We start from the raw sequence: 26,765 nt of genomic DNA, 5'->3' as shown, positions 1-26,765 counted from the left end.
AAGATAAGTTACTGTCTAAGCCTGTCATCTGAAGTAGGCGAGCATTAAAATGGTCTAGGATTGATGAAGAAGAGCTGCATTAGATGAGAGTGGGAAGACTAAAAGTAATTTTTTTCACTGTGACTTCTACAGTAATACAACTTTTTAAGAAAACTCCCTATAAGATAGATTTTTTTTTTTTGTTCCGTTTACTCTGGAAAATATCTTTCCCTTACTGCACATGCAATCTGAAAATTTTAAAGGCAGATTCAATTTTTCCAAGTGATTTTAGCTCCCATCACAGATCAGATTAATTATATTGGGAGATGTAGCCACAATGTAGGTAATATACAGGTAGTGGAATTTTGTGCTGCCTTATACTGTACTGCAGGTGTTTTGGAAAGACCACAATAATAAGCTATAATAATATTGCATCTGTAGTCCTTTGAGGTCTGTCTCTTAATGTGACAAAGAAACTCCTGGACTGCTGTCTTCTATGATTTCCATTTGTTTCATGAGTGGGGCTCAGTACTTTTAGGTGCTGCTCATCATGCCCCAAGAGCAGAGGTTTTTCTGTAACCACAACCAGTGTGCTGACCTCCACTGGTGAATTCTGCTATAAGAAATGAGGTGTCATAGAATTCTGGTCATCAACTTGTGTCTGCACTGCACAGGTGTCCCCCTTTGCCATTAGGGGTTACTCAGCTTTGCTGGTATGGTATGAAAGACAGCAGCAGGCAAAGATTTGTTCCATGTATTTGGCTCCGTCCTGCTTTGTGCTGTGTGTCCTGTAAGCAGCCTCTTGTAACTAGAACATGGTGTGATACATGAAGATGTTAATGCACCTGAAACTCATCCTACATCTTGGAAGGCAGAGCTCAGGGAGGTTTGAATGCCTGTCCCTCCTGCACACTAAAGTCGAGTTTAGTATTTTTTTAGGTTTGTTGCTCTCTGTCATGGTAATGTTAATGGAAAAGCAGTGATTGTTGCTCTCCTGAGTCACCTGGTACTCTTCTGCACTGAGAAGATATGGATTGGGACTGAAAGAAAACTTCATAAAGTTTTATCCCCAGAAACAAAACTGGGGAGAATAAAGAGGTTTCTTAAGGTGAACTGCTATGGTGCAGGAAGTGTTTTAGCAGAGATACAATGGAACAAGACTGTATCACATTAAGTCTCCTAACAGATGCCAAAGAAATGGTACCATGGTGGTAAAAGATCTCCTTTGATTTTTCTTCTCTTCATTTACTGAGAAAGGTGGAGTACCCTGCCTGAAATGAACGGGGTCTATGCCTTTATTAATGTTCAGCTCTTTATTAAAAAGTCAGCTCGGTAGCCGAAGGGTGAGAAAGCACGCAGTCTGTCCCTGGAGTCTCTGTGGCACACTGGTAGCTGGAGGTGAAGAGGTGTCCAGTCTGTATATAAAGTCCCAGCAGACCGTCCTCTCTCCTTTCCTCCTGGCACACTGGTAGCCAAAGGGTGGGGGGATGTGCAGAGCCTGCTGCCGAGGTCCAGCAGCAGCTATCCCTCTCCTTCCCTCCTGGTAACGCCAGGAAGAGTGTCTGATTCCTTGTGCCTGCTTCCCACAGCCCAGTCCAGTCTGGTCCTCTGCAGGTTATGGTGACAGATCAAACACAAACTAGGGATGGGGTTCCCTTTTCCTCAACCAGCACACCCGTCCAGCCCCCTCCACTGTGCCCATGTTTTTCATTTAGGGGTGTTTTTCATCCCCAAAACCCCCTCCCATGATTCCACTGGATTATTTTGCATCCCGGTCCTAGTGTGGGTGGGGTTATAGGTGATTCCCAGGAGCAATTGGCTAATTAACATTTCAATGTCAGTACTTAGTTGAGCCAAGCATCCCAGCCAGGCTATTTTGTTCATAACACTGCCTGTTTTGCTTCAAAAAATTCATGCACTTAGGCAGTTTGGTGTCAGCCCTGCTTTAGAAATGATGGTTTAAGAAGCTTCAGTGCACAAATTGTTAGAGGAATGAGGAATTATTTTGGTATATGTTTATTGTACATTAGTACAACCTTTGTCCTCAAGCTTCATTTATTGACTTCTGGTAAACAAGGAACAATTGTGAATTAGGAACAAACACCTGGATGAAATAAAAGCACTTGGGCTAACCAGCATTCATGTGGTTTAAAGTCTATTTTTAACATGGGAGGGAAAAGGAAAAAGTAACAGTGAATAGTGTGGACAATCTTACTGAAGTATGGGAAAGCTGTGTGGACAGAAGGGAATGCTGTGGCTGAGGGATCTATAGTGGCTTTCATGTTCACTTGCATCCTCACTTGAACCAGAATGCAAGTGTGTGAGTTTCAATGGTCCTCTCTCTTCTGACATTTAATTTCAATTCAAAAATGTGAGAATTTCAGAATTTTAATCATTAAGCTGAAAAATGAATATGCAAGGATATCGAAAATATCACTGGCTTCTTCTCAATCACACTAGCTATTTCAATTAAGTGTGAGGATTATCTGCAGGGATTGACACCTGAAAGTTAAAAGGACAAACAGCCTTTTCTGGTAAATTAATATAATTGCTCTTTTCATTTTATTAAAAAATCATTTTTAAATAAGTACGTAAAAGACATTGCAAAAGACATTGTAAAGTAGAAATACTCTATTAAAAGTAATTTAAAATTCATCCAGCATACAAACCCAAAACTTCAGATGCTGAAGTTAGTGCTCATTTTTGATAATCCTTAGACTGAAATAGTATTTCCCAATCTGATTAGTAGATTCTTATTTCAGATGATTACATGGCATCTTGGAAATAAAAGAAAACTTGTTTCCAGCTCTTTATGTGTAAGAAATTTTATCTGCCAGTTCTGGAATTCTCAAAAGGCAAAGGATTTGAGTGTTTATATACCAAAAGTATAAATGAATGGAGTCAATTATTATTTAACATATGGTACAATTCCCCATCACTGATGCAGGAAAGAAGTTTCAAATTTCTATGGCAATGCAGAGTTCCCAGTGTTTTATATAGGTAAGAAAAATTCTGAATAAAGCAATAAGAGCATCCTTAATAGACAGCACTGAATATACATCCAGTTTCTGTAAATAAGTGAAAATTATTTGTTCTTGGAATACAAATTGTATTTTGTATTCCCTTAAACCTACTTGTTTTGGAAATATTAAGGGGTTTTTACGTACGTACAAAACAAACTATCTACAGATGATTGAACTGGTAACAAATTGCTTTTGCAAATCCCAGGCATTGTATCATCATAAGATTTTGCCTAGCAGAAACCTACCTCAAAAAACCGTATCAGCCTCTCCAATTACTGAGTGTAAAGGGAGAGGAAAAGGGTGAACATCTTGAGCAGTAGACTGTGGGTGTTTGCTGCATTCACCTATCCCCCCTTAGTTACCTGTAGCTGTGACAAAACATAGCAGACAAAGGGGGGATTTTTAAAAATTAACATTTTCCTTCATCTAAAAATCTGAGATTTATATATGTCTAAAACAGAAAGAGCTCTTGCAAATACGCCAAACTAGTGTGTTTTGGGGCAGCTATTTGAATAAAAACTGCTGCTTTTCATTGCTTGCATTACTCGGTTCTCGTCACACAATCAATAGTTTGCAGCTCATCCTGGGAGGCTTAATTGCTGCTCCTGTTCTGTTTACATGGCAGCTGGATTTTAAAGGAAAGCAACTAGAGCAATAGAAAACAATGCTTGCTTTCTTCTTCAATACGTGTGATTTTTTTTTTTACTGCATGTCCAAGTTCACTTGCAGCAAATTGTACAAATACATATGGTTATCACGAGCATCTGCCTGCCTACAGAACTGTGAAAAGTAATTGTGGTTTGATGGGATTTTTTGACTTTACGTTCCCCAGAATGAAAAGAAAACTTAATTAAGATTTGTAGATAAAATCTCTAAGGAAAGAACATTGTAAGATTTTCCTTTGGCTGCTTTTGTTCTGAGATGTAGAAGTCTATTTCCATTACTAGACAAGACTGGCAGATGAACTGCAATTAAAGGCACAATAGCAAAAGAGATTAAACACAGGAATGATAGCTGACACTGTGGGCTTCCTTCAGTGCTTTTTATTGCATAGAAAGTGCAGCTCCAAATCCTGCTCAGTTCACTGAAGCACCAGGCTTTAATGAACTGCTTTAAACTGTTAACCTGGGAGTCTAGTTATCCTGAGCAATGCACAAGCATTCCTCTGCCAAATGAAAATTTTTGCTTTTCCTTCTTCCCCACAGGAGGAGAGGTTCCATACACAACCCTGGCAACCCGACTGATGATGGGAGCCTGGTGGCTTTTTGCTTTGATTGTCATCTCCTCCTACACGGCCAACCTAGCAGCTTTCCTCACCATCACACGCATTGAGAACTCCATCCAGTAAGTTGATAAAGAATGATTCAAGAGAAAGGAGGGTGAACATAAATATACATGTAGAGGGGTATAAATGTTCTACTTAAATGTGAGAACAGGAAAAAATGTTTATCCTCCCAAAAAGCAGTTGGATAGTTAGAAAACTAACAATACACTGTGGACTGTCAGTCTCCCTGGAGACACTTTGTTTTTAGGATTGGAGCTTTTGGCCTCTAGCAGATGCTTTTCCCTGTGGCAGACATACGTATGTATGTTTGCACACATACATATTTTCAAAGAAGCCATTGAGTTTGAGATGACCACACAGTATCTGTGTTTGAAATAGGAAAGTATGAATTGCTGCTTCTGCTTTTCATTCAGATGTATTCCACAATACTTGTGTTCTGACACTGGTCAGGAAGACCCCAATGCTTCTTCAGTGTATGGGGAGCTCAGAGGTGACTTTGCCTATTCTTGCCAAAGCAAAATGTATCAACAGCAACAAACAGTAATAAACTCACTGGTTTAGGAGCTCATCTTTTCTCCTTCTAACTCTGGGAGCTCTCTTACTACATAAGCAGATCATGTCATTCTCCTTTCCTTGTCTATTCGTTCCTCTGCTTCATGCCTCCCAAAAATGAATGTCCTGGTCCTCTCCTGTCCCTTTTATGGTGAGCTCTTTCTGTCACACCTTCCAGTCTTTTTCTGAAGATCATGTCATCTTTCCATTCCACAGGAACCTTTCTAGGTCCCCTACCCTTTCTCTCTGCCCTTTTGTACTCCAGTATCTTCTCCTTCACCTAGCTGCATCCTGAGCTATCCTCACTCCCATTGCTCCAGTGATAACCTTCGCCTTCAACTGCTCACTGCTGGGTCAAAGCAGAGACTAGAAAATACAGGGAAGCATTAGGTAGCCAAGCATTGTGAGGGACAGCTGGCCATTCTTTCACAGCAGGTTAATCTTGAGCCTACAAATCTGTGAAAGTATGTGAGAGTGACCAAATTACCCTTTTCTAACATCCTCTTTGCAAAAATATCAGCGTGACTTTAAAGAAGAGAGGCACATTTCACTGTATTCCTTCCTTCAGAAAGGTAAGAACTTGACCTTCAAGTCAGGCTCAAAGCTGACCTTAGAGAAAGTTCTGTTTTCCCAGCCTAGTCATTGATCCAAGTCCCTGATTTGTGTGTATCATCACCTAAGGTCCTTCTGCCTCTAGTTCAGCTGCTTTCAAAATCTCTCTGAAATTCCCCTTGAGACAGTAAGCCATTGTCACAGACTGAGCAGGGGGAGCCTTGGCCTCCTGTGAATTCACAGGTCAGGATCAAGCATCGCTGCGTGCCAGCAGTGACTGTGCTCACACAAAGGTGCTTCTCCTCTAGCTGAGGATTTTCTGTGTGCTAAAACTAATCCTGGCTTTCACATAGGCTGGTATACATCTGCAATAGCAGACAAGTTTCATTTGCAGTTGAAGCCCAAGTTGGACCCAAGAGCAGAAGCAGAATTAACTTTGAGGGCATGGTTATGTCCTGACTTTTGGGAGATGGAAGTGGAGAGAGAAGTTGGTGCTCCATGGAACAATTGCCTAGGCTTTGCAAGTCCTTACACTCCAAACTGGAAATTTTCTCTGGTTGTTGTTCTTCCTTTCTGAGGTAACAACTTCACCACTTTCATCTATTAGGGGGCTCCATACTTTGAGAGTTATATAAAATAGACTAAAGTCATGAGCAAATGAGAAAATTACTCCCCTGACACAGTTGTATTACAAGTTAAATGAAGTTACCTTTTTTTTTTTTTTTTTTTGTGTTCTGAATAACAAATTTTGAGATGATGCAATGCTGCCAGGGTATTTTGACACAACCCAACCATTTGACTCTGTGGTTTCAATTATAATCCCTTCAAAATTTGGATGGGAGTAAAATGATATTCTGTGTCAATGTTTTTAAACACTGATCTTGATATTTTGAGGGAAGTTGATGTATTTATTTTTTTAAGTTTTAAACAATTTAAATTGACTAAGGACTGTGAAGAAACAACATGGGAATTTATATATGCAAAATAAATTATAATGATATATTCACTCATTCCGTTTGTCCTTACAAGAATGAAACATGCTTCTGCATTCTGCTTTGAAATCATTTCCCTTCTGGTTTTGAAGTAGAAAAATGTTCAAATTACTGTGACAAATGTCTGTTTTCTTATGATGTGTAAAAAAGAATAAAATATACCCAAACTATAATTTAATACATCTTCAGCTTTTCCCTGACGTTTATTATGATGTCACTAGAAAAGCCTCAGTGGAATTTTGAGGTTATTATGTACAGTTGGGACTACCTTGGTCTTTGTGCTGTATTATTTATGGGCAGAGTCACTGAAAATGTTTTATTCAGTAGAAAATGTTGCAGCTGGAAAGCTCCTGAAATGAAAGAACAGATATCTTTCAACAGCACTTCCAGCTCAAAAATAGAGTAATTAGATGTGTTTAGTATCCATTAGGGAATGAAGTTATCCTAACTATGGTGGGAGTATAAAACTTCAGTTTACAAAACTGCCAAAATTGAAGCTTAAACTAGCACGTAAGGAAAGGAGGTTTGTTTGTCATGCTGAATTACTGCAAAGTGGAAAACATGAATAAGCAATAAAGAAAAAAAAAGCTGATGCTCCTTTTTTCCTTTTTTCCTTTTTTTTGTTTTTTCTTTTTTTTTTTTAACAGTACAAATTGTACCTTGGGGAGCCTTCAAGGCCAGAATGGAAATGGGTATAAGCACTAAAAAAAAATAATCCAGATTCTGCTAGTAGTGCTTGTTAGCCTTAGACTAGCCAAAAAAAAGGAAAGAAATTGAGAAATTGAAGTCAGTGGGTTTCCACAGATATAAAAAGTAGTTTATAATTTTTCATTTCAGATTTCCAGCTAGCATCAGATATTACAGTGTGTTGTCATAGGTATGGTCCTCGTGATATCTTTTACAAAAGATAGGAGGATTCAAGCAGCCTACAGTACATTTCATTTCCATGAAGCCTTTGGTAGTTACTGCATTTCAGCTTTTGGATATGAAGCTAGTTTGTGTTCAGAGCTCTTGCAGCTTCCCCTGCTCAGTTGGAGTGAAGGCTTCCTAGTCAGTGTCTCATGGTATCCAGAGCTCTATTTTGAGTAGCAAAGCATGCAAAATTTTATCAGCCCATCCACTAAGGAGGACCCTTAAAGAAATAAGTGTTCCCTTTCCCTATAGAGTTTCAAAGTAGGTATTTGCTGTATAACCTCACTTGATGCCATTCAGTTTGAATCAAATTTTTGCAGTTTTTAAATTAATTCAGAGAAACTATAAGAAAAAGAATGATGTTAAATCTGCTTTTCCAGAGAAATGGTTACTCTTAATACCTTTGGGAGCTCAGCTTTTCACCTCCTGCCAACATGCAATATCAAGAGCAGAGTCATTCAAGTTCTAAAGTAGTTCCTGGATGCATCTTTTGTTCCCACTTTGACCCACGTTGCAGATGACATTTAAATCAAGACAGTCAGCATTTCAAATGCCAAAACACTGTGGTAGCAAAGCATAATTTCTATGCGTTTTAAATCTTTAGATCCCTTTCACAAATGCAACCTTAATTAATAGTAATTAGGAGTAGCTTTTCTTGGTAAATGCCAAAAAATTTGGAGGTCCTGAGCTATTTCTAGGACATGCTTATGTTCTGAATTTTATCACTGAGCCAGTGTTGACATTATTATGTTTTATGATTTCTTTAGGACCAAGTTAGAGTTCATTGGCAGAGATTTATTTTATTCAAGTTACTGCACTGTTTTTCTGGATTAGGAGAGAGTGTTGCCACCTCAAGAGCTCTAACATTTTGCAGGAAGGTTGTGGGAGTAGGGTGAACAGAGAAGTCAAAGGATTTGCCACATGAAAGCCTGGTGTTAAGTGGTTTCAAGTTTAATCCATGTCTGAAATGCGGAAGGTTGAGAGTTTAGATGGTACATGTTGTGCGGGAAAGTGTGCATCTTTTGTCTTCTGTAAAATCAGAGGTTCACATTATGTTCTCCATTTGATAACAAGTGTGTCTTTTTTGATAGGTGAGACCTCTGCCTCCAAAAATGGAGACATGGTGGGAAAGCAAGTCTTTCTTTCTCAGCCATTCTTTTCACAACATTTTGCTAAACCATTATTTGCTTGAAGCTAAGAGTTCCTTAAGGCTTTATACAGCTCAGTGCAACTGCCTTCAGGATTTCTGCAAGGGGGTTGCACAGAATGTAGTGATTAGATATTGCCCAATGCATGTCCATTAATATTTTCTTTTACATGGTTCAGCCTGCAAACAATATTACAGGTTTCTGCACAGCTCACCCTGTGAGCAGCCAGACCCCTTGGCTTAATGTGCCCTGTTCCCTAACCCTAAATCTGCTTGTGAATTATTCCTCACTGTCCTAGGAAAAAAAAAAAACCAACCAAGCAGACAAATGAACAAAATACCCCACAAGAGCACTGGAAAGCTTTATCTGAATCAGTCATAAATAAAGACTTCAGTGTAGGCCACGACTTTGGTTGTTTTTTGCTGAAAATTTAGTGACTAGTTCTTAGAGACAACTCTATGCAGCACTCAAGTCTAGCACAGCTAGCCTGAATTGATCTATAACCCAGGTTTACAAAGATGTGTTGATGCCCAAGTCTGTGACCTCAGTGGTATTTTATCACCTAAAAAGAAATTCAGTTACTTCTTTAGGAAGCTGACTTTGTGCTTTGCAACATTTTTCTGTGTACTTTTTTTAACACTTTTGGCTGACATATGTGAACATGTTACCAATTCTGAGTCTGGGATGTGAGTTTATAGAAAAGGATATGCTCTGGAGAAAGAAACCTATCGAAATCCTACTATATTTTTCTTCTAGCTGGAGGCAGAGATAATTTCTTAAATTGCAAAGTAACTGATTTGTACTAAGCCATAAAATTAAAGTGACCTGACAACTGCTGCCTGATTAAGATGTAGAATACTAAGCAAAATCAACAAACTCTGAAAAATACATCTATCTGTTAATAACTCTTCCTCAAATGTTTCAATTCCTCCTCAGAATAGCCCTTTAGCTATTAGCCTAGTTAATTTAGGATAATATTGATGCTGGGATAATTTTGGTATTATCCCAGTAATTGCAGTGAGAAATAAAAATTACCATAAAGGCCACACATAATATTTTTCTCACAATGCTGCATGAGTGACAAAATTAAGCTGAATGATCTGACTGCATGGTCACTTCCCTAGAAGTAGAATTTGTCTGTATACAAGCTCAGTCAAAGGTATCTAATTTTTTAACAATTTTTTCAGCTACATCTGCTTTTTTATATTTTTTAAAAATTTTTATAATTCATTACCTTATTGCTTCAAAACTAGAAATTCAAAGAGAAAAAAAAATTTAAAATGTGAAATTATCATTTGCTTACTCATGCTAATGAGTGCTTAGCTTTGCAGATACTTCATCTGAGAACTATCGACAAATTACATTTTCAGTGTGGTTAATGGAATCAGGATTTGGACATCAAAGGATCCCTTATAAGAATTAATTATCTTGACAAATGTATTTTCCTCATTTTGAGATCTGGTGTGGCAGCTGTGTGGTGAAACTGGGGACAGTGAGGCTGAGGATTTATGTGTCCACTAAAGGCAATTGTCTGAAAAGACAATGAGCTGTTTAATCCAGGAACAGAGGTACGCCAACCAATGTGTGTGTAACCTATAAACCAGGCTGGAGGCAAAGCAGTTTTAAGAGTTCTTTCTTCTGTAAAGGAACCTCAGTGGTTTAATAATTCTAGTAGTTCTCTCAAAGTTTGTAATTTCTCTTTGTTTTGCTGTACTTTGTTTTGTTGTACCTTCTAGGTTGAGTGTCTCGGCAACAGTCAGCAGAGTTGTGGGTTATTAAACAAACAGCTTCTGAAGGAGGTCATATATGTTATGATACCATTTTACATGTTTGTGTGAGGGGAAAGATTCACTGACATGTGATAGATCTTTGCTGTATCTGCAGCTTGCCTATGCAGCAGTATATGCACATGTACACCTCCAAGGCTCCCAAATTTCTTTCTTGCTCCTCAGCATATGGTCAGGTGAACCACAACTTTGGGTTTACTGCCAACAACAGCACTTAGCCCATCTATAGAGTTTACACTTACATTTGTCTTGGTTTTGTCCTCTTGTCATCATTTTCTCAGCATGGAGCCCCACCTGCGACTGTGAGAAGATGCAAGTAGGGCAGCTGAGAGGCATCCTGCACGTCAGGATAGCACATCTAGCAGTGAGGCACTGCAGACTCCAGTTCATGCAGGCATGGCAGCTACAGCATGCCTTCCTGAAGGCATTGACATAATTCTTCTCCTTGTTATTTCCCTGCTGGTGGTGCCTTTGTGTGTGATAGCACACTTGCTTCTCAGCCTGTTTGCTTCCCATACCTGGCTGTAGTACACTCCAAGACTAATAGCTCATGTCTTGTGCTGGCTTGCCCTTCTGAAAATTAAAAAGTTGCTTTTATAGCCACAAGACATACATGGGAGTTAATTTTCTTTTGTGCTGTTTTTAACAGATTTGTGTCAGCAAATTGACACCTGTCAATTATATCCTACTCAGCAATATGTCCAAAAAATGTTTTGTTGCTACTTCTATTAGAAATTATATGGCTATACAGAGTCCTGTAAAGTAATGATTGCAATTTTACTAAGTGTTGTCACTAGAAATTGGAGACTCTAGGAATACTTTTGGTACACTTTTCTAGTATGAAAAATAACAATTACAGGACATTGCAGTATGCTTCTTGTGACACGTCATTGCACTGCTGCCAGATGATTACAGGAATGCACTGGCGGCAGCAGCAGAAAGAGAAGGGATGAATACAGTGTGCTGTATTTATTTAGTGTCTTTCATCAGTGATGCTTTTGACAGATAGACTGTCAGCACTTTGCACAACACTTTGTCTAATGGTAAAATTAGGAGAAGCTCTCAGCAAGACCTGCTGCTGCCTACCAGGGTGCCTTGCTGCAGGGCTGTGCTCAGCCTGGTTGTTAGGGGGTTTTATTCATCCCCAGGTACAGAGCTTTGTATTTGTCCTTGCTGATTTCACACCCCACTGCTCCAGTCTTTCTAGGCCCATCTGAACTTCAGCCTGTCCTTGAGCAGGTCTCTCCATGTCATGTCATCTGCAAACTTGGCAGGAAGGTGCTTCCTTACCTCCTTCAAATCATTGGTGCTTGCTTACCTCCTCCCCAGGTTAGACCTCTGGGGTACTTGTTAGCATGAGATATGCCATGAGCATGACAATCCAATTGGGAATTTATCAAATCTGCTTTCCCACACAGCTGTACCTAAAGACCTCCTTTGGATACAAGAATATTGTGGCAGGCAGATAGGCAGGCTGCCTTGTGAAAGGTAAACCGTGTCAGTATCTCTATTCTTGTCCACAAATGAAGTTATTTTAGTTTAGAAGGCAACCAAATTGGTCAGGCATGACTTACTTTTGGTGAGTCAATGTTGAGCGCTGCCAGTAGTGTGCTTTTCTTTCCTGTGCTCAGAAATGTGCTGAGGACTCACTCCATGAGGAGTTAGTACTGCTGGATGACCAGCAGTAATTCAATTTTTTCAACTTTCTTAATATAGTCTGGATATTTTCTTTCTCCTACAGCAAGGGATCTCCCCCAGCCTCCTTCACCTTGCAAAAATTAAAGCAGGTGGCCTTGCAAGGACACAGGCCAGCTTTCTCAGCACACTGACTTCTATGGATCTAGTGCTCCCAATCAATCCCTGCCTCGTCTGGATGGGATTTACCTGACAACTTACTGCTCATTGTTTATTGCCTTCTTGAACCCTGCCTGTCTCACGAAGGCCTGGGAGACCTTGGTGAGGAAGAGTGAGGCAATACAGGATTTGAGAGCCTCAGCTCTAGCTGCGACTGCTGTCCCCATCCACAGGGTCACACTCTCCTTGTTCAGCCTTTTAGTTCTGCAAAAGCTGTTCTTGTTACCCTTGAAATCCCTTGAGAGCATCCACTCTGACTGAATATTTCTAATGCTACCTAGAGCTGCTAGGAAATGTTTCTAAACTCCTCCTGTGAAGATTGTCCATCTGCTTCCACTGTCTGTATATTGTTTGGTAAGAGGAAGTTCTTTTTGAAATTCTGAGGGCTTCCTGAGTAATTTCAAAGTGTGATTTCAATAGATGATTGACTTGCTTTCCTTGGAGAAACCTACATGGTATCTATGTCTAGACTTCAGGACTGACCTTTAAAATTGTATTAATCCTTATTTCAGTATGCTTATAAAACTTACTGAAAGGAAGTTTATTGCTTTCTTTTATTCACTGGCTGTAAGGAGGTTTCACATTTTTGCTTACAGCTCAGCCATTTCATATTTACTCTTTCAGAACTCATAGGTGTTCATCTGGACTTGACAATTTTTTTTTTTTTTTTTTTTTTTTTTTTTTTTTTTTTTTACTATTCAGTTGCAATAAGTACTGCAGTACTTATTGTCCTGATGCCTAAGTCTGCCAGAGTCTCATATTTTTCCACATAAAACAGGGCATGTCTTGGTCCTCTGGTAGAATACCAATACACTTGTTTTCAGGAAGTGTTACATGTAGCATCTCACCTTGGATGATTCCCTATATGTACAGATTCTTTTCAGGTTCCCTGTATAAAAGGAATGCAATCTTGTTGGAGAAACTGAGAAGATTTGAGGGTTTTTAATACCATTAGTTATTTACTTCTTGCAATTACATTTATCCCTTCCTTATAATTACTGTATGTTATCTGACTAGAATTTAGCTCTGGGTCAATGTTTTTCTGAGCCCATATGTCTAAACTTCAAAGGATTTCTTTTTTACTTAGCTAACATCTAAACTCCTGCCATTGATCTCTATTGATTTCTTCTTTTCCTGCTTTCTGTTTTGTACATGGCATACAAGTCCTGTGAGATGTCATTACTGTTTTCTTCAGTGCCATCCTCACAATCTAAAAATTTCATTTTTTCCAACCCCCACCCCACAGGGCTATTTTCACTAGCCTTCATATTTACATTTTTAGAAATACAGGTTGGAATTTGATGAGTTTCCTTAATTGCTGTTTGCATTATCTGCATCTGCAATAAGCTTTTACAATTTGCTATTGCTTTCTTGAAGACAGCACTGAGTTCCTTGATTGTCCTTATGTGTCATCCACTAGATTTGTGCAGTTTATACACAATTAATTTGTGCTGGGAAAGCTATAATGGGTTTTAAGAAGTAGAGGTATTGCAGTAGTTACTTTGAAATTTTAATGAGTGCCATTAAAGAATCAAAGGTACAGGAGAGCAATTCTAGAGGAAAGGAAAATAAAAGCCAAGCAGTAAGGAAACTTTAAATGGTTCTGATATACAATTTTTATGTTCAAAGCAAGTTTGGTTGACCAAACCCCATTTGGGGTGCTATAGAAACTTTTAAAATGGCTTACTTCTTTTGGTTTATACAGAAGGGTAAGACTAGATAACATGTAAAGCAGAACAAATTTATTAGACTAAATAACATGAACTGTGATAACATGAAAATATGATGAAAAAGCAGTTCATGAAAGTACAATATAAATACTTGCTGAAAATAACACAGGATGTGACCTTTGGGATGGATGCACAGTTCAGTGCAGGAACACCCCCATCAAACTGCCCTGCGCTGTGTAACCCAGGAGCACACAGAGCTGCTCAGCCCAGGTCCTCTGGGCTGGACTTCCTGAATTCTGGTGCTGCCACCAGGTCCCCACAGCAGACTGTGGGTTTGCCCTGTAGGCAGGTATCCAACTTCTGATTCCAGCTCTCCCTGCCCCTGCTCAAAGGAGCTTGGTATTTCCCAGCATCCTCTTGCCCTTCTGTTCTTTTTTATCCATTTTCACCTTTTCCACCACTTCCTTCCTCATCATATTGCTCTTTGTGTCCAGACAGAAAGGGACCTGGGGGTGTTGGTCAACAGCCGGTTGGATATGAGCCAGCAATGTGCCTTGGTGGCCAAGAAGGCCAATGGCTTCCTGGCCTGCATTAGGAATTGTGTGACCAGCAGGAGTAGGGAGGTTATTCTTCCCCTATACTCGGCGCTGATTAGGTTCGATATTAGGAAAATTTTTTTCACTGAAAGAATAATAAAATACTGGAATTGTCTTCCTAGGGAGGTGGTGGAATCACCATCTCTGGATGTGTTTAAAAAAAGACTGGACTTGACACTTGGTGCTATAGTCTAGTTGTGGTATTAGGGCATGGGTTGAATTTGATGATCTTAGAGGTCTCTTCCAATCTCATTATCCTGTGATTCTGTGAAATAATAAAAAATAGGAAAACAAGCCCAACAGAAGAACCTTGTGTTGTGTCTTCCTCTGTGCTGCCCTTTGTTGGCCTGCAGTTCCTTGTCTTGAAAACGTGGATTAAAGCCTCCCATGTCTCTTTTTCTTCCCCAACAATTCAGGTCTCTCCAGGATCTCTCGAGGCAGACAGACATTCCTTACGGCACTGTGCTGGACTCGGCAGTGTACGAGCATGTGCGGGTGAAAGGGATGAACCCCTTCGAGAGGGACAGCATGTATTCCCAGATGTGGCGCATGATCAACAGGAGCAACGGCTCCGAGAACAATGTCCTGGAGTCCACTGCAGGCATTCAGAAGGTACTGCCACCCTTCCTTTATGCTTCCCATTGGAGATGCTCTGTGTTACACCACGTTTGCTTTGCTGTTGCAATCATGCCTTTAATCAATTCCTGAAAGCCCATTGCACCGACACGGAGGATTGGGACTTCTCTGGTTTGTGGCGTTTAATAGCATTTCAATATGTAAGTACCCAGATTGTTTGCTCCAAAAATTATTTACAGGTGATTTTATAAGAGATGGCTGCATTTGTAAGGGTGCAAAATGGGAATAGGAACACTGGACTCAGAACCACAGAATGCAAGACATTGATTAACTTTTCTTGTAGTCTCCTGACACTGAAAATCCTGGCTTTCTGTTGGAGCTCTGAGTCACGTTTGTTTTGAGAGATGAAGGCAGGAATGGATGGATGATTTGACTTTAAAAATCTCACAAACACATCCTGTAGTAGGTTTGGCAGTGGAAAAACACTTTGAGAACTTTTTGTAGGCACATTTGTGATTGCAGTATTTCCCTCCCAAATTCTGGCTGACAGCTGCAGCTTTTAAAGAAACACCAGTCCATGAAAGGATTCTGTTTAAGAGTTAATGTGAGTTGATGAGTGACTGTATACAAGCTTTTCTCCTAGCATTATATCTTTACATTCAGACTTCTAAATCAAATCAAAGAAATATCATATTTTGCTGGCTTTATTTTAAACTTCAATATGTGACGATTTCTTACAGAAAATATCCATGAATTGTCTGTTCACATTCTTACAATCTCAATTTAAAGACTTCTGAAAATCCAGATGAACTCTGGTTTTTGTCTCCACCAAAATCTATTGGCCAGGAAAACCTGACATTTCTGATGTTCTCACTCTAGGTAGTAACAAGATAAAAGAGTATGTTAAGAAGAATGAATAAATCACTGGTGAGCTCTTGATAGCAGAAGAGCTAAAAAATAAACAAAGATTATTTGGCGTTTTTAAAATCCCCAATCCAGCGTCTGGATAACCAAGATCATATTTTCTCTTCTGGAGGACTAAACAGCATAAAAAAAAAAAAAAAAAAAAAAAAGAGGCAGGAGAGGTCCTGGGGAACTGCACTTTTGAAACCTATTTAGATAAAGTCATAAGCTGAAAGAGCAAGAAAAAGAGGTCTGAAGATTTATTGGCTAGAGGAAATTTTTTTAATTGGTTTTTTTTTCAGAGAGCATATTTTAGCTCAGTTTGTAAGTGGATGATAAAGCTGGGATTTGCCTTTTGTGTATATATACATATATATAAACCCAAACCCAAGAACCTTTCCTCCTGGTTTCCAAGTTTTAAAATGAGTTTCAGAAGGATCAAAAAAACAGAGTACATCAAACACAGCTGTGCTCACTAAGAGCTTTTAGCTTGAAAAACCAAACAAATGGTATATCCTGCTGGCAGGTAATTCCAGATTACAGTCATTGAATTTTCATTCTTAGAAACATAGGAATTGCTGTCCTAAAACCTACAAAGCCAGAAACATCCAAGTTCTTAATTTCTCATGCTTTTGCTTTCCAGGAATAGGTAAACGATGATGTCGAAAAACTAAATTGTGTCAAGTGAGCAAGCCAGCCAGCCTCCAGTTTTAAAAGGCAGAGGTCTTAAGTCTGATTCTAATGAACATACACATCTACCTGCAGGTGCACAATTTCTCCCCTTCCTTCAATTTACAGGAAGAAATGACACAGAAGAAGATTATTTGCCACCTGCTGTTCACCAGAAGCTTTTGGGAAGCTGTAGTTGGCCTGCACGGGAAAAAAGCTGCATGAAGAAAGTGATGTTAAAAGCTAATCTTAGACAAGGAAAAATATTTTAAAAGATATATGATAAAAGGGAGAGATTATAGTCTCTGTAACACATTTCAAAAAATGAAAACATTTCAGGAAGGATTAATGGGTCCCCTTGGCCTATTTATATGCTTCATAATGCTCTTCAGGGTCTTTAATGAATTTAACTGGCCACATCAGAGATATTAACCTGATTATAACTTTGGGCAAGATACACCAACAGGTCTCCCTCTTTGCCTCATTTTGCTTCCCCCCATTCATCAGCACTAAAGTGTGATGAGCAGCAGTTTGTCCAGGCTCTGTGAGAGCATCACCTCAGCAAACATTCCTGGAGTGGTGAGTGAGACAGCAGAGACTTAATGAGTGCTCCAAACAGGTACAGGGAAAGGGACTCTCACTCAGCTAAGTAATGACTGTGAAAGGATTGGGATAGGAGGAACCACCATGGGAGAGAGGTGCAGGGATGAAGTGGACACTCCAATCTTTAACATCATGCCTTGCTGCACCACCTCAGAGGTTAAATGAGGTTTGCAAAGAGCCTTCATAGAAGACGCTTCCCAAAATATTTTTGTAAAATCCCAAAAGTTCTTTAGTTTTGTCTTGCTTTTATCCTGACAGCTCCAGTGGAGCTGGCACTATTTTACTGTGAGGAAAGTAGCAGTCTAATGCTAATGTATATATAAACAGGGGGGAAGAGGAGAGAGGCCAACCACTGACTCACTCAGCACCTCACCCCTCTCACTCAGCAGGACTGCCTGCTTGCTGTACCAGTGTCTTTTTGGGGAGTGGCACCTGTGTGAGTGCAAATACAATACAGCTAAATGACAGTGATTGCACAGTCCCACTTTAAATCAGGCATTCTGCTGCTTTGACCTGCTTTTCCTGGCAGGAGGGCAGGGCAGACAAGAGAAACAAGATGGGAAGATCATGCCATTGTAAGTTTTCAGGTTTTTATATTTATTGGTCCTGTTCCTCTCATAAATCAGGTGCATACATATCATTACCATGTGTGCTCCTGTTCCATCTATAGTGAACAGCTCTAAATACCACAGGTCCAGCCAGAGAGCAGCTGGATAGATTTACCCTGAAGAGAGAGCAGTTTTAAATACCTCAAACAGGAGACAGCCTGAAAAGCAGAGGCACTTTAGATATTTTCTTCCACTTATTGTCTCTCCCTTTCTCAAAAGACAAGCAAAAAGCTTTTGAAGGTCTGAATATAAGATAGGGAAGCACTCAGTTGTTTGTCTTCCTGCACTGTCAGATCAAAATGGATGGGGAGGTAGCTATATTTTTATATAAGCCTGGATTATTCTGGAGAATATTCACTTTTATCTTCCCTTTTTCTTTATTATTCCTAAGTGTTTCATGTGTCTCAAATGGATTTTCCTTTTTTTTTTTTTTTTTTTTTTTGCATAGGTTATGAAATATGTATCTCATTCTGTCCTAGGAATCTCTATTTTTGCAGAAGTTATTTATTCAGAAAGGATTTACAGAGGCCCACGTCATGCCTGCTTAAACATTCATTGAGGACTCCAAGAAAAATCATTTAGGCTTAAAGATATCACATTACATACCTCTTTATGTCTTCTTAAAAAGCACTGCTTTTTAAGAATAAAGAAGCATTACCCTGCTTAATCCTTTACAAGCACCACAGGCTTTCCTATCCTTGGAACTATTCCCATTTAAATATAATGAAGCACTTCTATTGTGCCCCTGTCTGCTCTTTCTTCCCTGGAGTATAATAGTGCCTAATGCCCTATCCTACCCACCTTGTTCCTCTGAACATGATACCATAGCCTACAGCATCTTCATTTTTCTCAGCAGAACAGAGTGGAAAATTCCTTTCCCAGGCAGAATCTGAATGCATTTGAAACCTCTTCTGTCTATTTAACTCTATCTGTGAAATATTTAGCTGCTAGGAAACTTGTGAATTATTGTCAGGTGAAATAATGCTTCTGGATGGTGCATTAAGAGAAACTCCTTGTAGGCTCATAGTACTTCTTTTTTGACTTGCTCACAGTATCAAAAGGAATTTGGTCTTGAGATTTGGATTTTCTTGATGCAACTGCTGGTTAGAAGGGTAATTATCAACGCAGACACCGCTTCCCTGATTCTGCCTCTGGAGCTGATGCTTCTTGGTCTGATGAGATGTTCTGTGTCTGCTCTATGAGTAATAAGATTGACAAGTACCCTTAAGACCTCGATGTGTTCAGTCCCACAGCTGAAGGTGCAGTTGGTCTATTTTGTGATTACTGTCCCCTACACAGTCCATGATTTAGAGCTGACAGGCGTCTTGCAGTACCAAAGGCACTGACTGCCCTTACTTTGTATTATCATGGATGGTCTGGCTCTATTTTTTTTCCCCCTATAATTCTGTGTATCTTTACTGCCATATCTGGGGCTTTAAAAAACTTACAGGAGTGATAAAAATTAGAATCCTGACCAGAAAGCTCTACAAACACAGTGTTGCATTACTTTCAGGCATTATCACAAGGCTAGTAGCTATCTGGGTTAGCTCAGGAGCTCAGTGCATTTGGGAAGTACAATAACTGGTCTGTGACAGTTAACAGAGCATGAAGCAGATTCTGTGCATAGCTTCCAAAACGAAAAGCAAAACTTTTCCTACCACCACATTTTCTCAGAACTCAGGGTATGTTTAACAAAAGGCTTCCTCTCACTCACCAACTCTTCTAAGTATATAAAGTCTGATCTAACTTTGACTTTCTAGAGAGTTTTCACAGATTTTATCTAGAGTAGAAGACCTGTAAAAGTTATTTTATGCAGAGTTGGACTTTATTCAAAAGAAATGGGTAAGACAAAATTTGAGTTAGCCTACATATCAAGAAATGGATCTACATGGACATGTGTTCATTCAGCCACAAAGCAAGCCAACTCCTGCTGTATTCCTTTGTCTCCAAAGTTTTCTGGAAGGTGTATCTTAGTTTGTCTTCTGTTTCATCTTACATGCTACTGAATGTGCTTATCCTTTTTGCTCTCCCTGAAATGCTGCCCAAGTGACTTCTGACTTCTGTTCAAAGGTCAGTCTGCGTATGCCCAAGTCACTTGAACAACCTCAGATGTCCTGCTGTGGTGCTGTGCCATGTAGAATTCTACCTTCCATGTAGAATGAAGGTAGAATGTCTTTGCTTGCTCTCTCACCTCTCAGTGTTTTGAGGAACTTTCCAAAGCTGTTCAGAAATTTCTGTGGGCCATCCTACATCCAAGACCATAGTCTTTTCTATCTGTAGCTTATCCCTGTCTCCTTAAGTCCAAACAAATTGGCTCCATGGTGACAACTGGAAGCTTCATTTCTCTTGAACTGAGATGAGCTTCTTTCATCTGAAATAAAATTTGTGTGTTTTCCTCTTCTGTATGTTTATATCTGACAACTAACTTGGTTCAACCTAAAGTCTACAGAAGCTAACTTCATAATCTTAAATTTTCTTTCTATTTCTGATGTGTCTAATTAAGTCTTGCCAATTTACTTCCCACACCATGTCTATGATTTACCCATACAACCTGCAGCCTATCGCTTCAGTAGTTTCCATTGTTGTCTTCTGAGGCCTCTATAAAGAATTCTTTTTGCATTTAGTTCCATTGAAAATGCTCTTGGGTTTAAAAAAACAAAATAAAAAAAGAAGTTGCCTTGACTTTCAAGGCCTTTCATGGTGAATTCTGACTCTCCCTGCAGCCTTCTCATTTCTGAATTGGAACTCGTTTGTGTGAGCTTCCAGTGCAATTCCTTTTTCAAGCAAAATATCTTTGTGCTTTCTCTAAGGACCCTCCTGTAAGGTATGTTTTCCCTCAAGACAGCAGTCATGTCTTTCTTTCAAACTCCTTAACAGTCCCCTTTGTTATTACAGTAACAAAAACCTTGAGAGCCAGGTCTCGAGTGTGCTATGATCAGTACCCATCAGAGCAGCTCTGTTTTGTTGCTTCTTTATGCTCTTTCCATCCCTTTGGTTTATTTTATAGCTGCCAAATCAGAGGGGAGAGAGGAACACACACAATAATAATCTAAATACTGGCATAGATTGGATCTGGGGGAAACCAAAGAACTGCTGTACCCCAGAATTAACTTAATTAATGAACACCACCATTATCAGATGCATAGTATTTCTCAATAAGCAACCTCTCTGTGCCTGACCTTTCAGCCTTCATTCTCAAAGGAAAGCTACAGCTTAACTTGAAAAGATGAGGCTGAGAACTAAAAGTTCTTAACAGTCTAATACAATATAAAAAATAGTGTGAAAATATTATTTTATTGGGCAATTGCTCCTTGTTATTTCTTAATTTCTCCAGATTCAATGGTGCCAGCTAAATTTTTCTTTTGAATATTCTCACTGATTAACAACATTAATCTCAGAGACAGTTTTCTAACCTCAAAGTTTTCTGCTTGTTTTCAGATACTTGTTTGCCTGAAAACTTAGTTATTTAGTGTTATCTCCAGAGATATATCCCATCTTCTGTTCAAAGATAATTCTCTCTTGAAACCTTGCTTCACCTTGCTCTGTCAATGGCTATAAATATGCCCTCATCCCATGTATCTTGAGGTATCTAATTTAGGTGTCCAAGTTTCTTTTCTTTGCTGTTGTAGACAGGAAATTTTCTTCTCTGGAGAGTGGTCAGGAATCCCTAAGATGGCAACATATTTTTCTCGGTGGCTTATTTTGTACCGTACCTACCAAACTAAGATCATATTCCATGACTAGAAATGCCAATAAAAATAAGAAACAGCAAAATATACTCTGAGGAGCTAATTTTGCTTCAGTCCTGTAGAACTGCATTCTGCTGAGAGCTGAGTCCAGACTTTTCAGCTGGAGAAAGGATGGATGACAGCCCTTAGAGCATGGGATGGGGGAGTGGGCCCCATCCTTCATCCTGATGGCCAAATGCAAAGCTCAGTACTAGTCATCTTTTTATAGGGCAAAACAGTACAGAGAGTACTGGTTCCTTTGCGAGTGGAGATTTCACTTGATGTTTTTCTGATGTAGAAGTGGGCTAATTAAGATGGACTCAAGCAAAATGTCCGGAGTGCATCCTGATGGCATTAGCACAGCTCTGTAGGAGTGTAGGGGCAGCTGCCACTATCAGGCCAGGGTGCACTGTCAGCCATTTGGTCTAAAATAACCCTCAGGCACGTGCAAAAAGTAGAACTTTTTGTGTGTTAGTAGAACTAATTGTGTGTGAAATAGCCCCCCGGTCTCCAGCTGTTGAGATAAAAAATGGGAGTTGGGTTTTGTTTTTTTTTTTTTTTGTTTGTTTGTTTTGTTGTTGGTTGGTTTGGTTTTTTGCTATTTCTGGAGAACTTTAGGTGTGTCTGATAGGGAAGGCGGGAACACTGCACTCTAATGGTGAATGTACCTTGACCACCACAGGTGGAGTAACTGCTTGTGGCTTCCTGTGTGAGGACTTTGTACCTTTGGGTACCTTTTTCTGGTGCTGAACACTTTGGGAATTGCTGCCAGACTGGTATGTCTGGCATCTGTTTCTATGGCCCTAACACATCTGAATACCATAATCCCAATTATTATATATAGCATACTTTAAATTTCTGAATAACTAAGCAGCCTGAATGCTGCTTTCACTTGCACTGGCAGGTGAATAATTGTAGAAATTCTGAGTTCTGTCCTGAAGCTGGGATTTTTACAGGATCAAAAATTTTGGAAGGTATTGGGGAGTAAGAAAACTGACAATTAGGAAATAATATAAGAAAAAGGGTGCATTTTCAGTCAGTGGTTGTAAAAGCTAAGCATGAGCATGTCAGGATAATGCTCACAGGATTTTTTTTTTTGCTAGTATTATTTGTTGCCTAATTTATCTGAGCTGGTCACACTCTGTTAGGGAGGCATCTGTTAGAAAGGATGTTATAAACAGAAAAGGATGCTGAAGCCACCCCTACAAATCAGTAGCTTAGTTTGTGCATATTTACATGCAACAGAGCAATGCTATTGTCATATTCTGTAAAAGAAAAGGTTTGTGAGTATTTAGTAGGTGATCAGTGCATTTATTATGCATTAGCACAGGAGAGGTTTAAAAGAGAAACAGCTCTCCTGGGTGCTGTTACAAACCCTCTCCTGAGTAACACACAGGATTTATTAAAGAGTATGAGAATGGAAATGTCTGCACAGATATATTTGTAGCAAAATGGAAATTCTGCTGCATGTTGCTCTCTCAATTAAAACCAAAGTTTATCCACTGCAGGGGCCAGGAAGGGTTTGGGAGATGCAAATTCTTGGGGGCAGAAAGAAACAGAGGAGTCAGCTTAGTAAGGTTTCAGTGGTTATTTGGATCCTGCTTCTGGAGTGATATCAGTTCTGGTGTGGCATCTTACAGTGAAAACATGCTGGATATATATAATGAAAAAGCAATGCAAGGAAACCTTTGCCATATAATAAATGTTTGTAGCTTTTTCCAACCCATAAACCTACTTCTAATGCTGTTGCTGGAATTTTATATGCTACCTTCCCAGGCTCTTCAATCTGTGGGATTGCCTCGGCAAAAAAGGTTGTGACCAACAGCTTTAAATGACCAAAAACTATATGATGAGGGATAAGCAATTTGTGCTGAGGTGCTTCAGGGCAGTGAACCTCCTCCTGTGTCAGCAGCTTGTGGAGGGATATTCCATCTTTTGGATTTTTGAGTAGCATGTACATGCTTTTTATTAAGCCAGAGGGACTCGTGATGGAAGTTACAAACTCACAGGCATGTTTTCTTAGTCTGGTCACATCAGATATGGGTAGTGTCTGTGCAATCTGTAGGGAAGCACAGCTTGGGATGAGCAAAAAATAACTTAAAGTTATTCTTTTACCTCTTCAGGTCACCTCTTGCAGACATTTCCCTATGGGAGGGTGACAAAAGATTTGAATTTGTGCAGTTTAACAACCACACATTTTCTTTTGTGCCTAAATCAAGTTCCAGATCCCTTTGTAAAAAGTATCAGTGGAAAATTTCTGTCAAAAATCCTACATCATTTTGCATTCTTGTTATCCTGACAAAGAAGATGCCTGACAAAGAGTAGTTTGGCATTTGGAGCATTCTTGTTTGGCTACAGGGGACATACAAGTTATCAGGCATCTGTTATTCTGGTCCTCTGAGCTCTTATTTCTCCATTTTATCTCCATTAACTCAGTGCTTTCCCTGCAGAGGTTCTGTAACATTTCTGGGTTGATGAAGATTAATAACACCACCCTCCTGAGAGTGTCTGGGGACTACACAGACTCCTACACAGCTCCAGCAACCTCTGCTTGTTCTTTTCCTTCTGAATTCTCACTTCTCTTTGTTTCCTCCCTCTTACTTTTTAATTTGTCTGCTTTTTGACCCTCTGTCCCTTCTGTTTGGATAACAGCAGCTCCAACTTTTCCCCAGCTCTCTAATTCCTTTCTTCTTTCCACCTTTCACCTCTCCACAGTGTTACACATCCCCTTTGTTGTCTCCATCGGCTTACAATTTTTCACTGTTGATCTGTGCAACAATTTCCATTTGCAATCAGATGAAGCATTCCCAAACTCCAGCTGTCACTTTGAAGCCCATTTGCAGGCTCCTAGCATGGTGGGCTGCTCTGGAGATGCATCACACACAGACAGGGGAAATGCAGACTCTGTCTCATGATCAATAGATGGAGGCAGGAGAGCACAATCTTGCTCCAGGCACAGAACTTGGTAGTGTATTCACTTTCTTGTTAAATGTTTTCAGCTATCATTTCTGTGTATTAACATATTTTCATAATACCCAAATACTCTGTGATGCATCAACAAATGCAAATTATGGGATTGAATGTCAGGTCGTTTAAAGGATATATGCAACAGAAAAGAGACATGAATAGAAATAATGAGACAGTGAGTGCATTTTGTACATCCCCTATGTTCCAGCCTTAAACCATGACTTTGTCAAGCTGCAAGTCTAAAATCATGAGAGAAGCATAAGAGGTAGCAGAGGGATCTTGTCTCATGTTTTTGGAGCTGTCATTCATAAAACAGTTTTGATAGCTTTAGGTAATTTCTGTTCAACAACATGTTACTAAACAAACAAAAAGTCTGTTCCAGAGACCAGCTAAAGCAATTGCAGTGAGTAGATCTGTAGAAAGCCTCCACTGTAAGAAACTTCATAGTTCCTCATGGAATGATTCAGAATTTTTTCCTTCTAAAACTCCTACAGCTGGAAGTCATAGAAAAGAAAAAGTGGATAGATGAGGACATCCTGCATCTGCTCCAACAACATTTTTTTTCAATATCATCCATTAATAATCATTAATAAAAATGAATAGTAATTAATAAACATTAATAAACATTAATAAACATATTGGTAAGCAATGGCATGCTAGTGAAGTAATAAGAATGATGCAGGAAAATTAAATTGCAAACTAAAAAGCACTGGCAGAATACTTGGGGAAATCAGCCATTCTAGTCTCTAAAATGTTTAATAGAGAGCCTCTAAGATATCAGAAGGTATAATTAAAAGAGATGATTGCTCTTAAAGTCATCCTAGTCTCAAAACAGGAGACTCTAAGATACAATGGAGAGAAATAAAACCTAAAAATGTGAAATTTTTCAAATACAAAAGAGGCATCCTATTCAGCCCCAAAATGGTGGTTGTTTTACAAACTCCAGGTCTGTGCTTTTAAATACCTGCATGCATTATTGCACATAGAAGATTTACAGCCAGAGAGATCTCTAATATCTAATCTGAAAACAGGTCTGGTCTGGGAGACAAGAGACCAAGCAGACTTTTGCTGCTCACTGCTTTTTGACAGTCATTTCAATATATATAGTGGGAAATAGTCTAGTAAGACTGCATTCTGTTAGAATAAATAATTTTATTGATTTATTTCAATCAATTCAACTTACTCATTTATTCACGGTGTTAGAAGAAAAGAAAAAAATATGTTCTATTTAAGGAGGGAGAGAGGAGAAAGAGGACCAGTTTGAAGGATCAGGTGGTCAAACTGGATAGTTGTTATACAAAAGTTATTCCTCAGAGGCATGCCAGAGCCTGTGAACTTCTGTGGGATTAAACCATACTCATGCCAGCAAAACCCTGGGATGTAGGGGGTTATTTCTTTAAAGAATAATTACAGTAAGCAGAAAGTCTCCTCTGCACAAGTTGTCAGGCTGCACCACGGTCTGGTGTCACGATGTGAGCAGAGGCTCTTGGGGTGCTTTGCTTTTCCATGCTTATTGCCAGGTAGGCAAGTGGGCTTTCCTGAAGCATGTCAACTAAAAATATAAAGCTAAACTTCTTCTGTTAAATAAGCAGAATGTTTCCTTAGGCTGAGGAGTAGTTATTATTGATTTTTTTCCACCTTTTGTTCTCTTTAGTTAAATTGCCATCAAGCAGTTTATGTCTCCTTGCGTTTGAATTAGGTGGCAGAGTTGTCCAGTTTGAAAGTGTGACTACAATAAATGAGTTTGTTTTCAAGAGCTAAGCTATGGGAAGAGAGAATTAAAGTGCTATGTGGAGTATTTTAAGAAACATTTTAACCAGGCTGTAATCACATTTCATTCTTCTATTCTTTTGCATGAAATAACTGCTCTAGATAGACTGCACAACTCCCTTCCTGAATTACAATGGCAGGAGAGAATTGTTTACTATTCCCAGCTCTAAAGCTTTCCTGCTGCATGGGAGCTGATTGGTGTTTATGGCTGTTTGCAGAAGGGCTATTTAATCAAATAAAGCAGAGCCCATTCCCGCTGAATGTAAGAGAGGGAGAGATATCAATCCCAGGGGCTGTATCAAGATGGGTGGAAAACATAATGCATCTGTAATGAAAAACCTAGTAGATAAGCAGCTGTATTATAAAAGTCTGTAAGAGTTCTGGTCATAGCATCAATCAAAGGGTGGAAGATTGTGTTGTTTTATCTCTCTGACCTCAGAGCAGGATTTCCTTGTAATGCAGCCATGGCTTAACCCCAGCCAGCATCGCAGTCCCACGCAGCCACTCTGTCACTTCCCCCTCATTTCAGGATGGGGGAGAAAATCAGCAGAGTAAAAGTGAGAAAACTCATGGCTTGAGATAAAGACAGTT

At 39.4% G+C, this 26,765-nt stretch overlaps 1 protein-coding gene across 6 annotated transcripts in view; it reads left to right on the top strand.

Annotated features, from left to right (window-relative positions):
* The window catches only part of GRID2 (glutamate ionotropic receptor delta type subunit 2), a 679,709-nt gene that overhangs the window by 574,177 nt on the left and 78,767 nt on the right, over positions 1 to 26,765 (top strand). For all 6 annotated transcript variants that reach the window (XR_004148251.3, XM_021550296.4, XM_021550297.4 and 3 more), the window contains 2 exons: positions 4,208 to 4,346; positions 14,767 to 14,962. Coding sequence is in view for 5 of the 6 variants with exons in the window: in XM_021550296.4 (XP_021405971.3) it covers positions 4,208 to 4,346; positions 14,767 to 14,962 (335 nt within the window). In the remaining variant the exon portion in view is untranslated. The remainder of the gene's footprint in view (positions 1 to 4,207; positions 4,347 to 14,766; positions 14,963 to 26,765) is intronic.

This window comes from Lonchura striata, chromosome 4 (genome assembly GCF_050655825.1).
Source record: "Lonchura striata isolate lonStrDom1 chromosome 4, ASM5065582v1, whole genome shotgun sequence".
NCBI lineage: Eukaryota > Metazoa > Chordata > Aves > Passeriformes > Estrildidae > Lonchura > Lonchura striata.
Note: the sequence above shows the minus strand (reverse complement) of the source record. Positions and strands in the feature narration are given on the sequence as shown.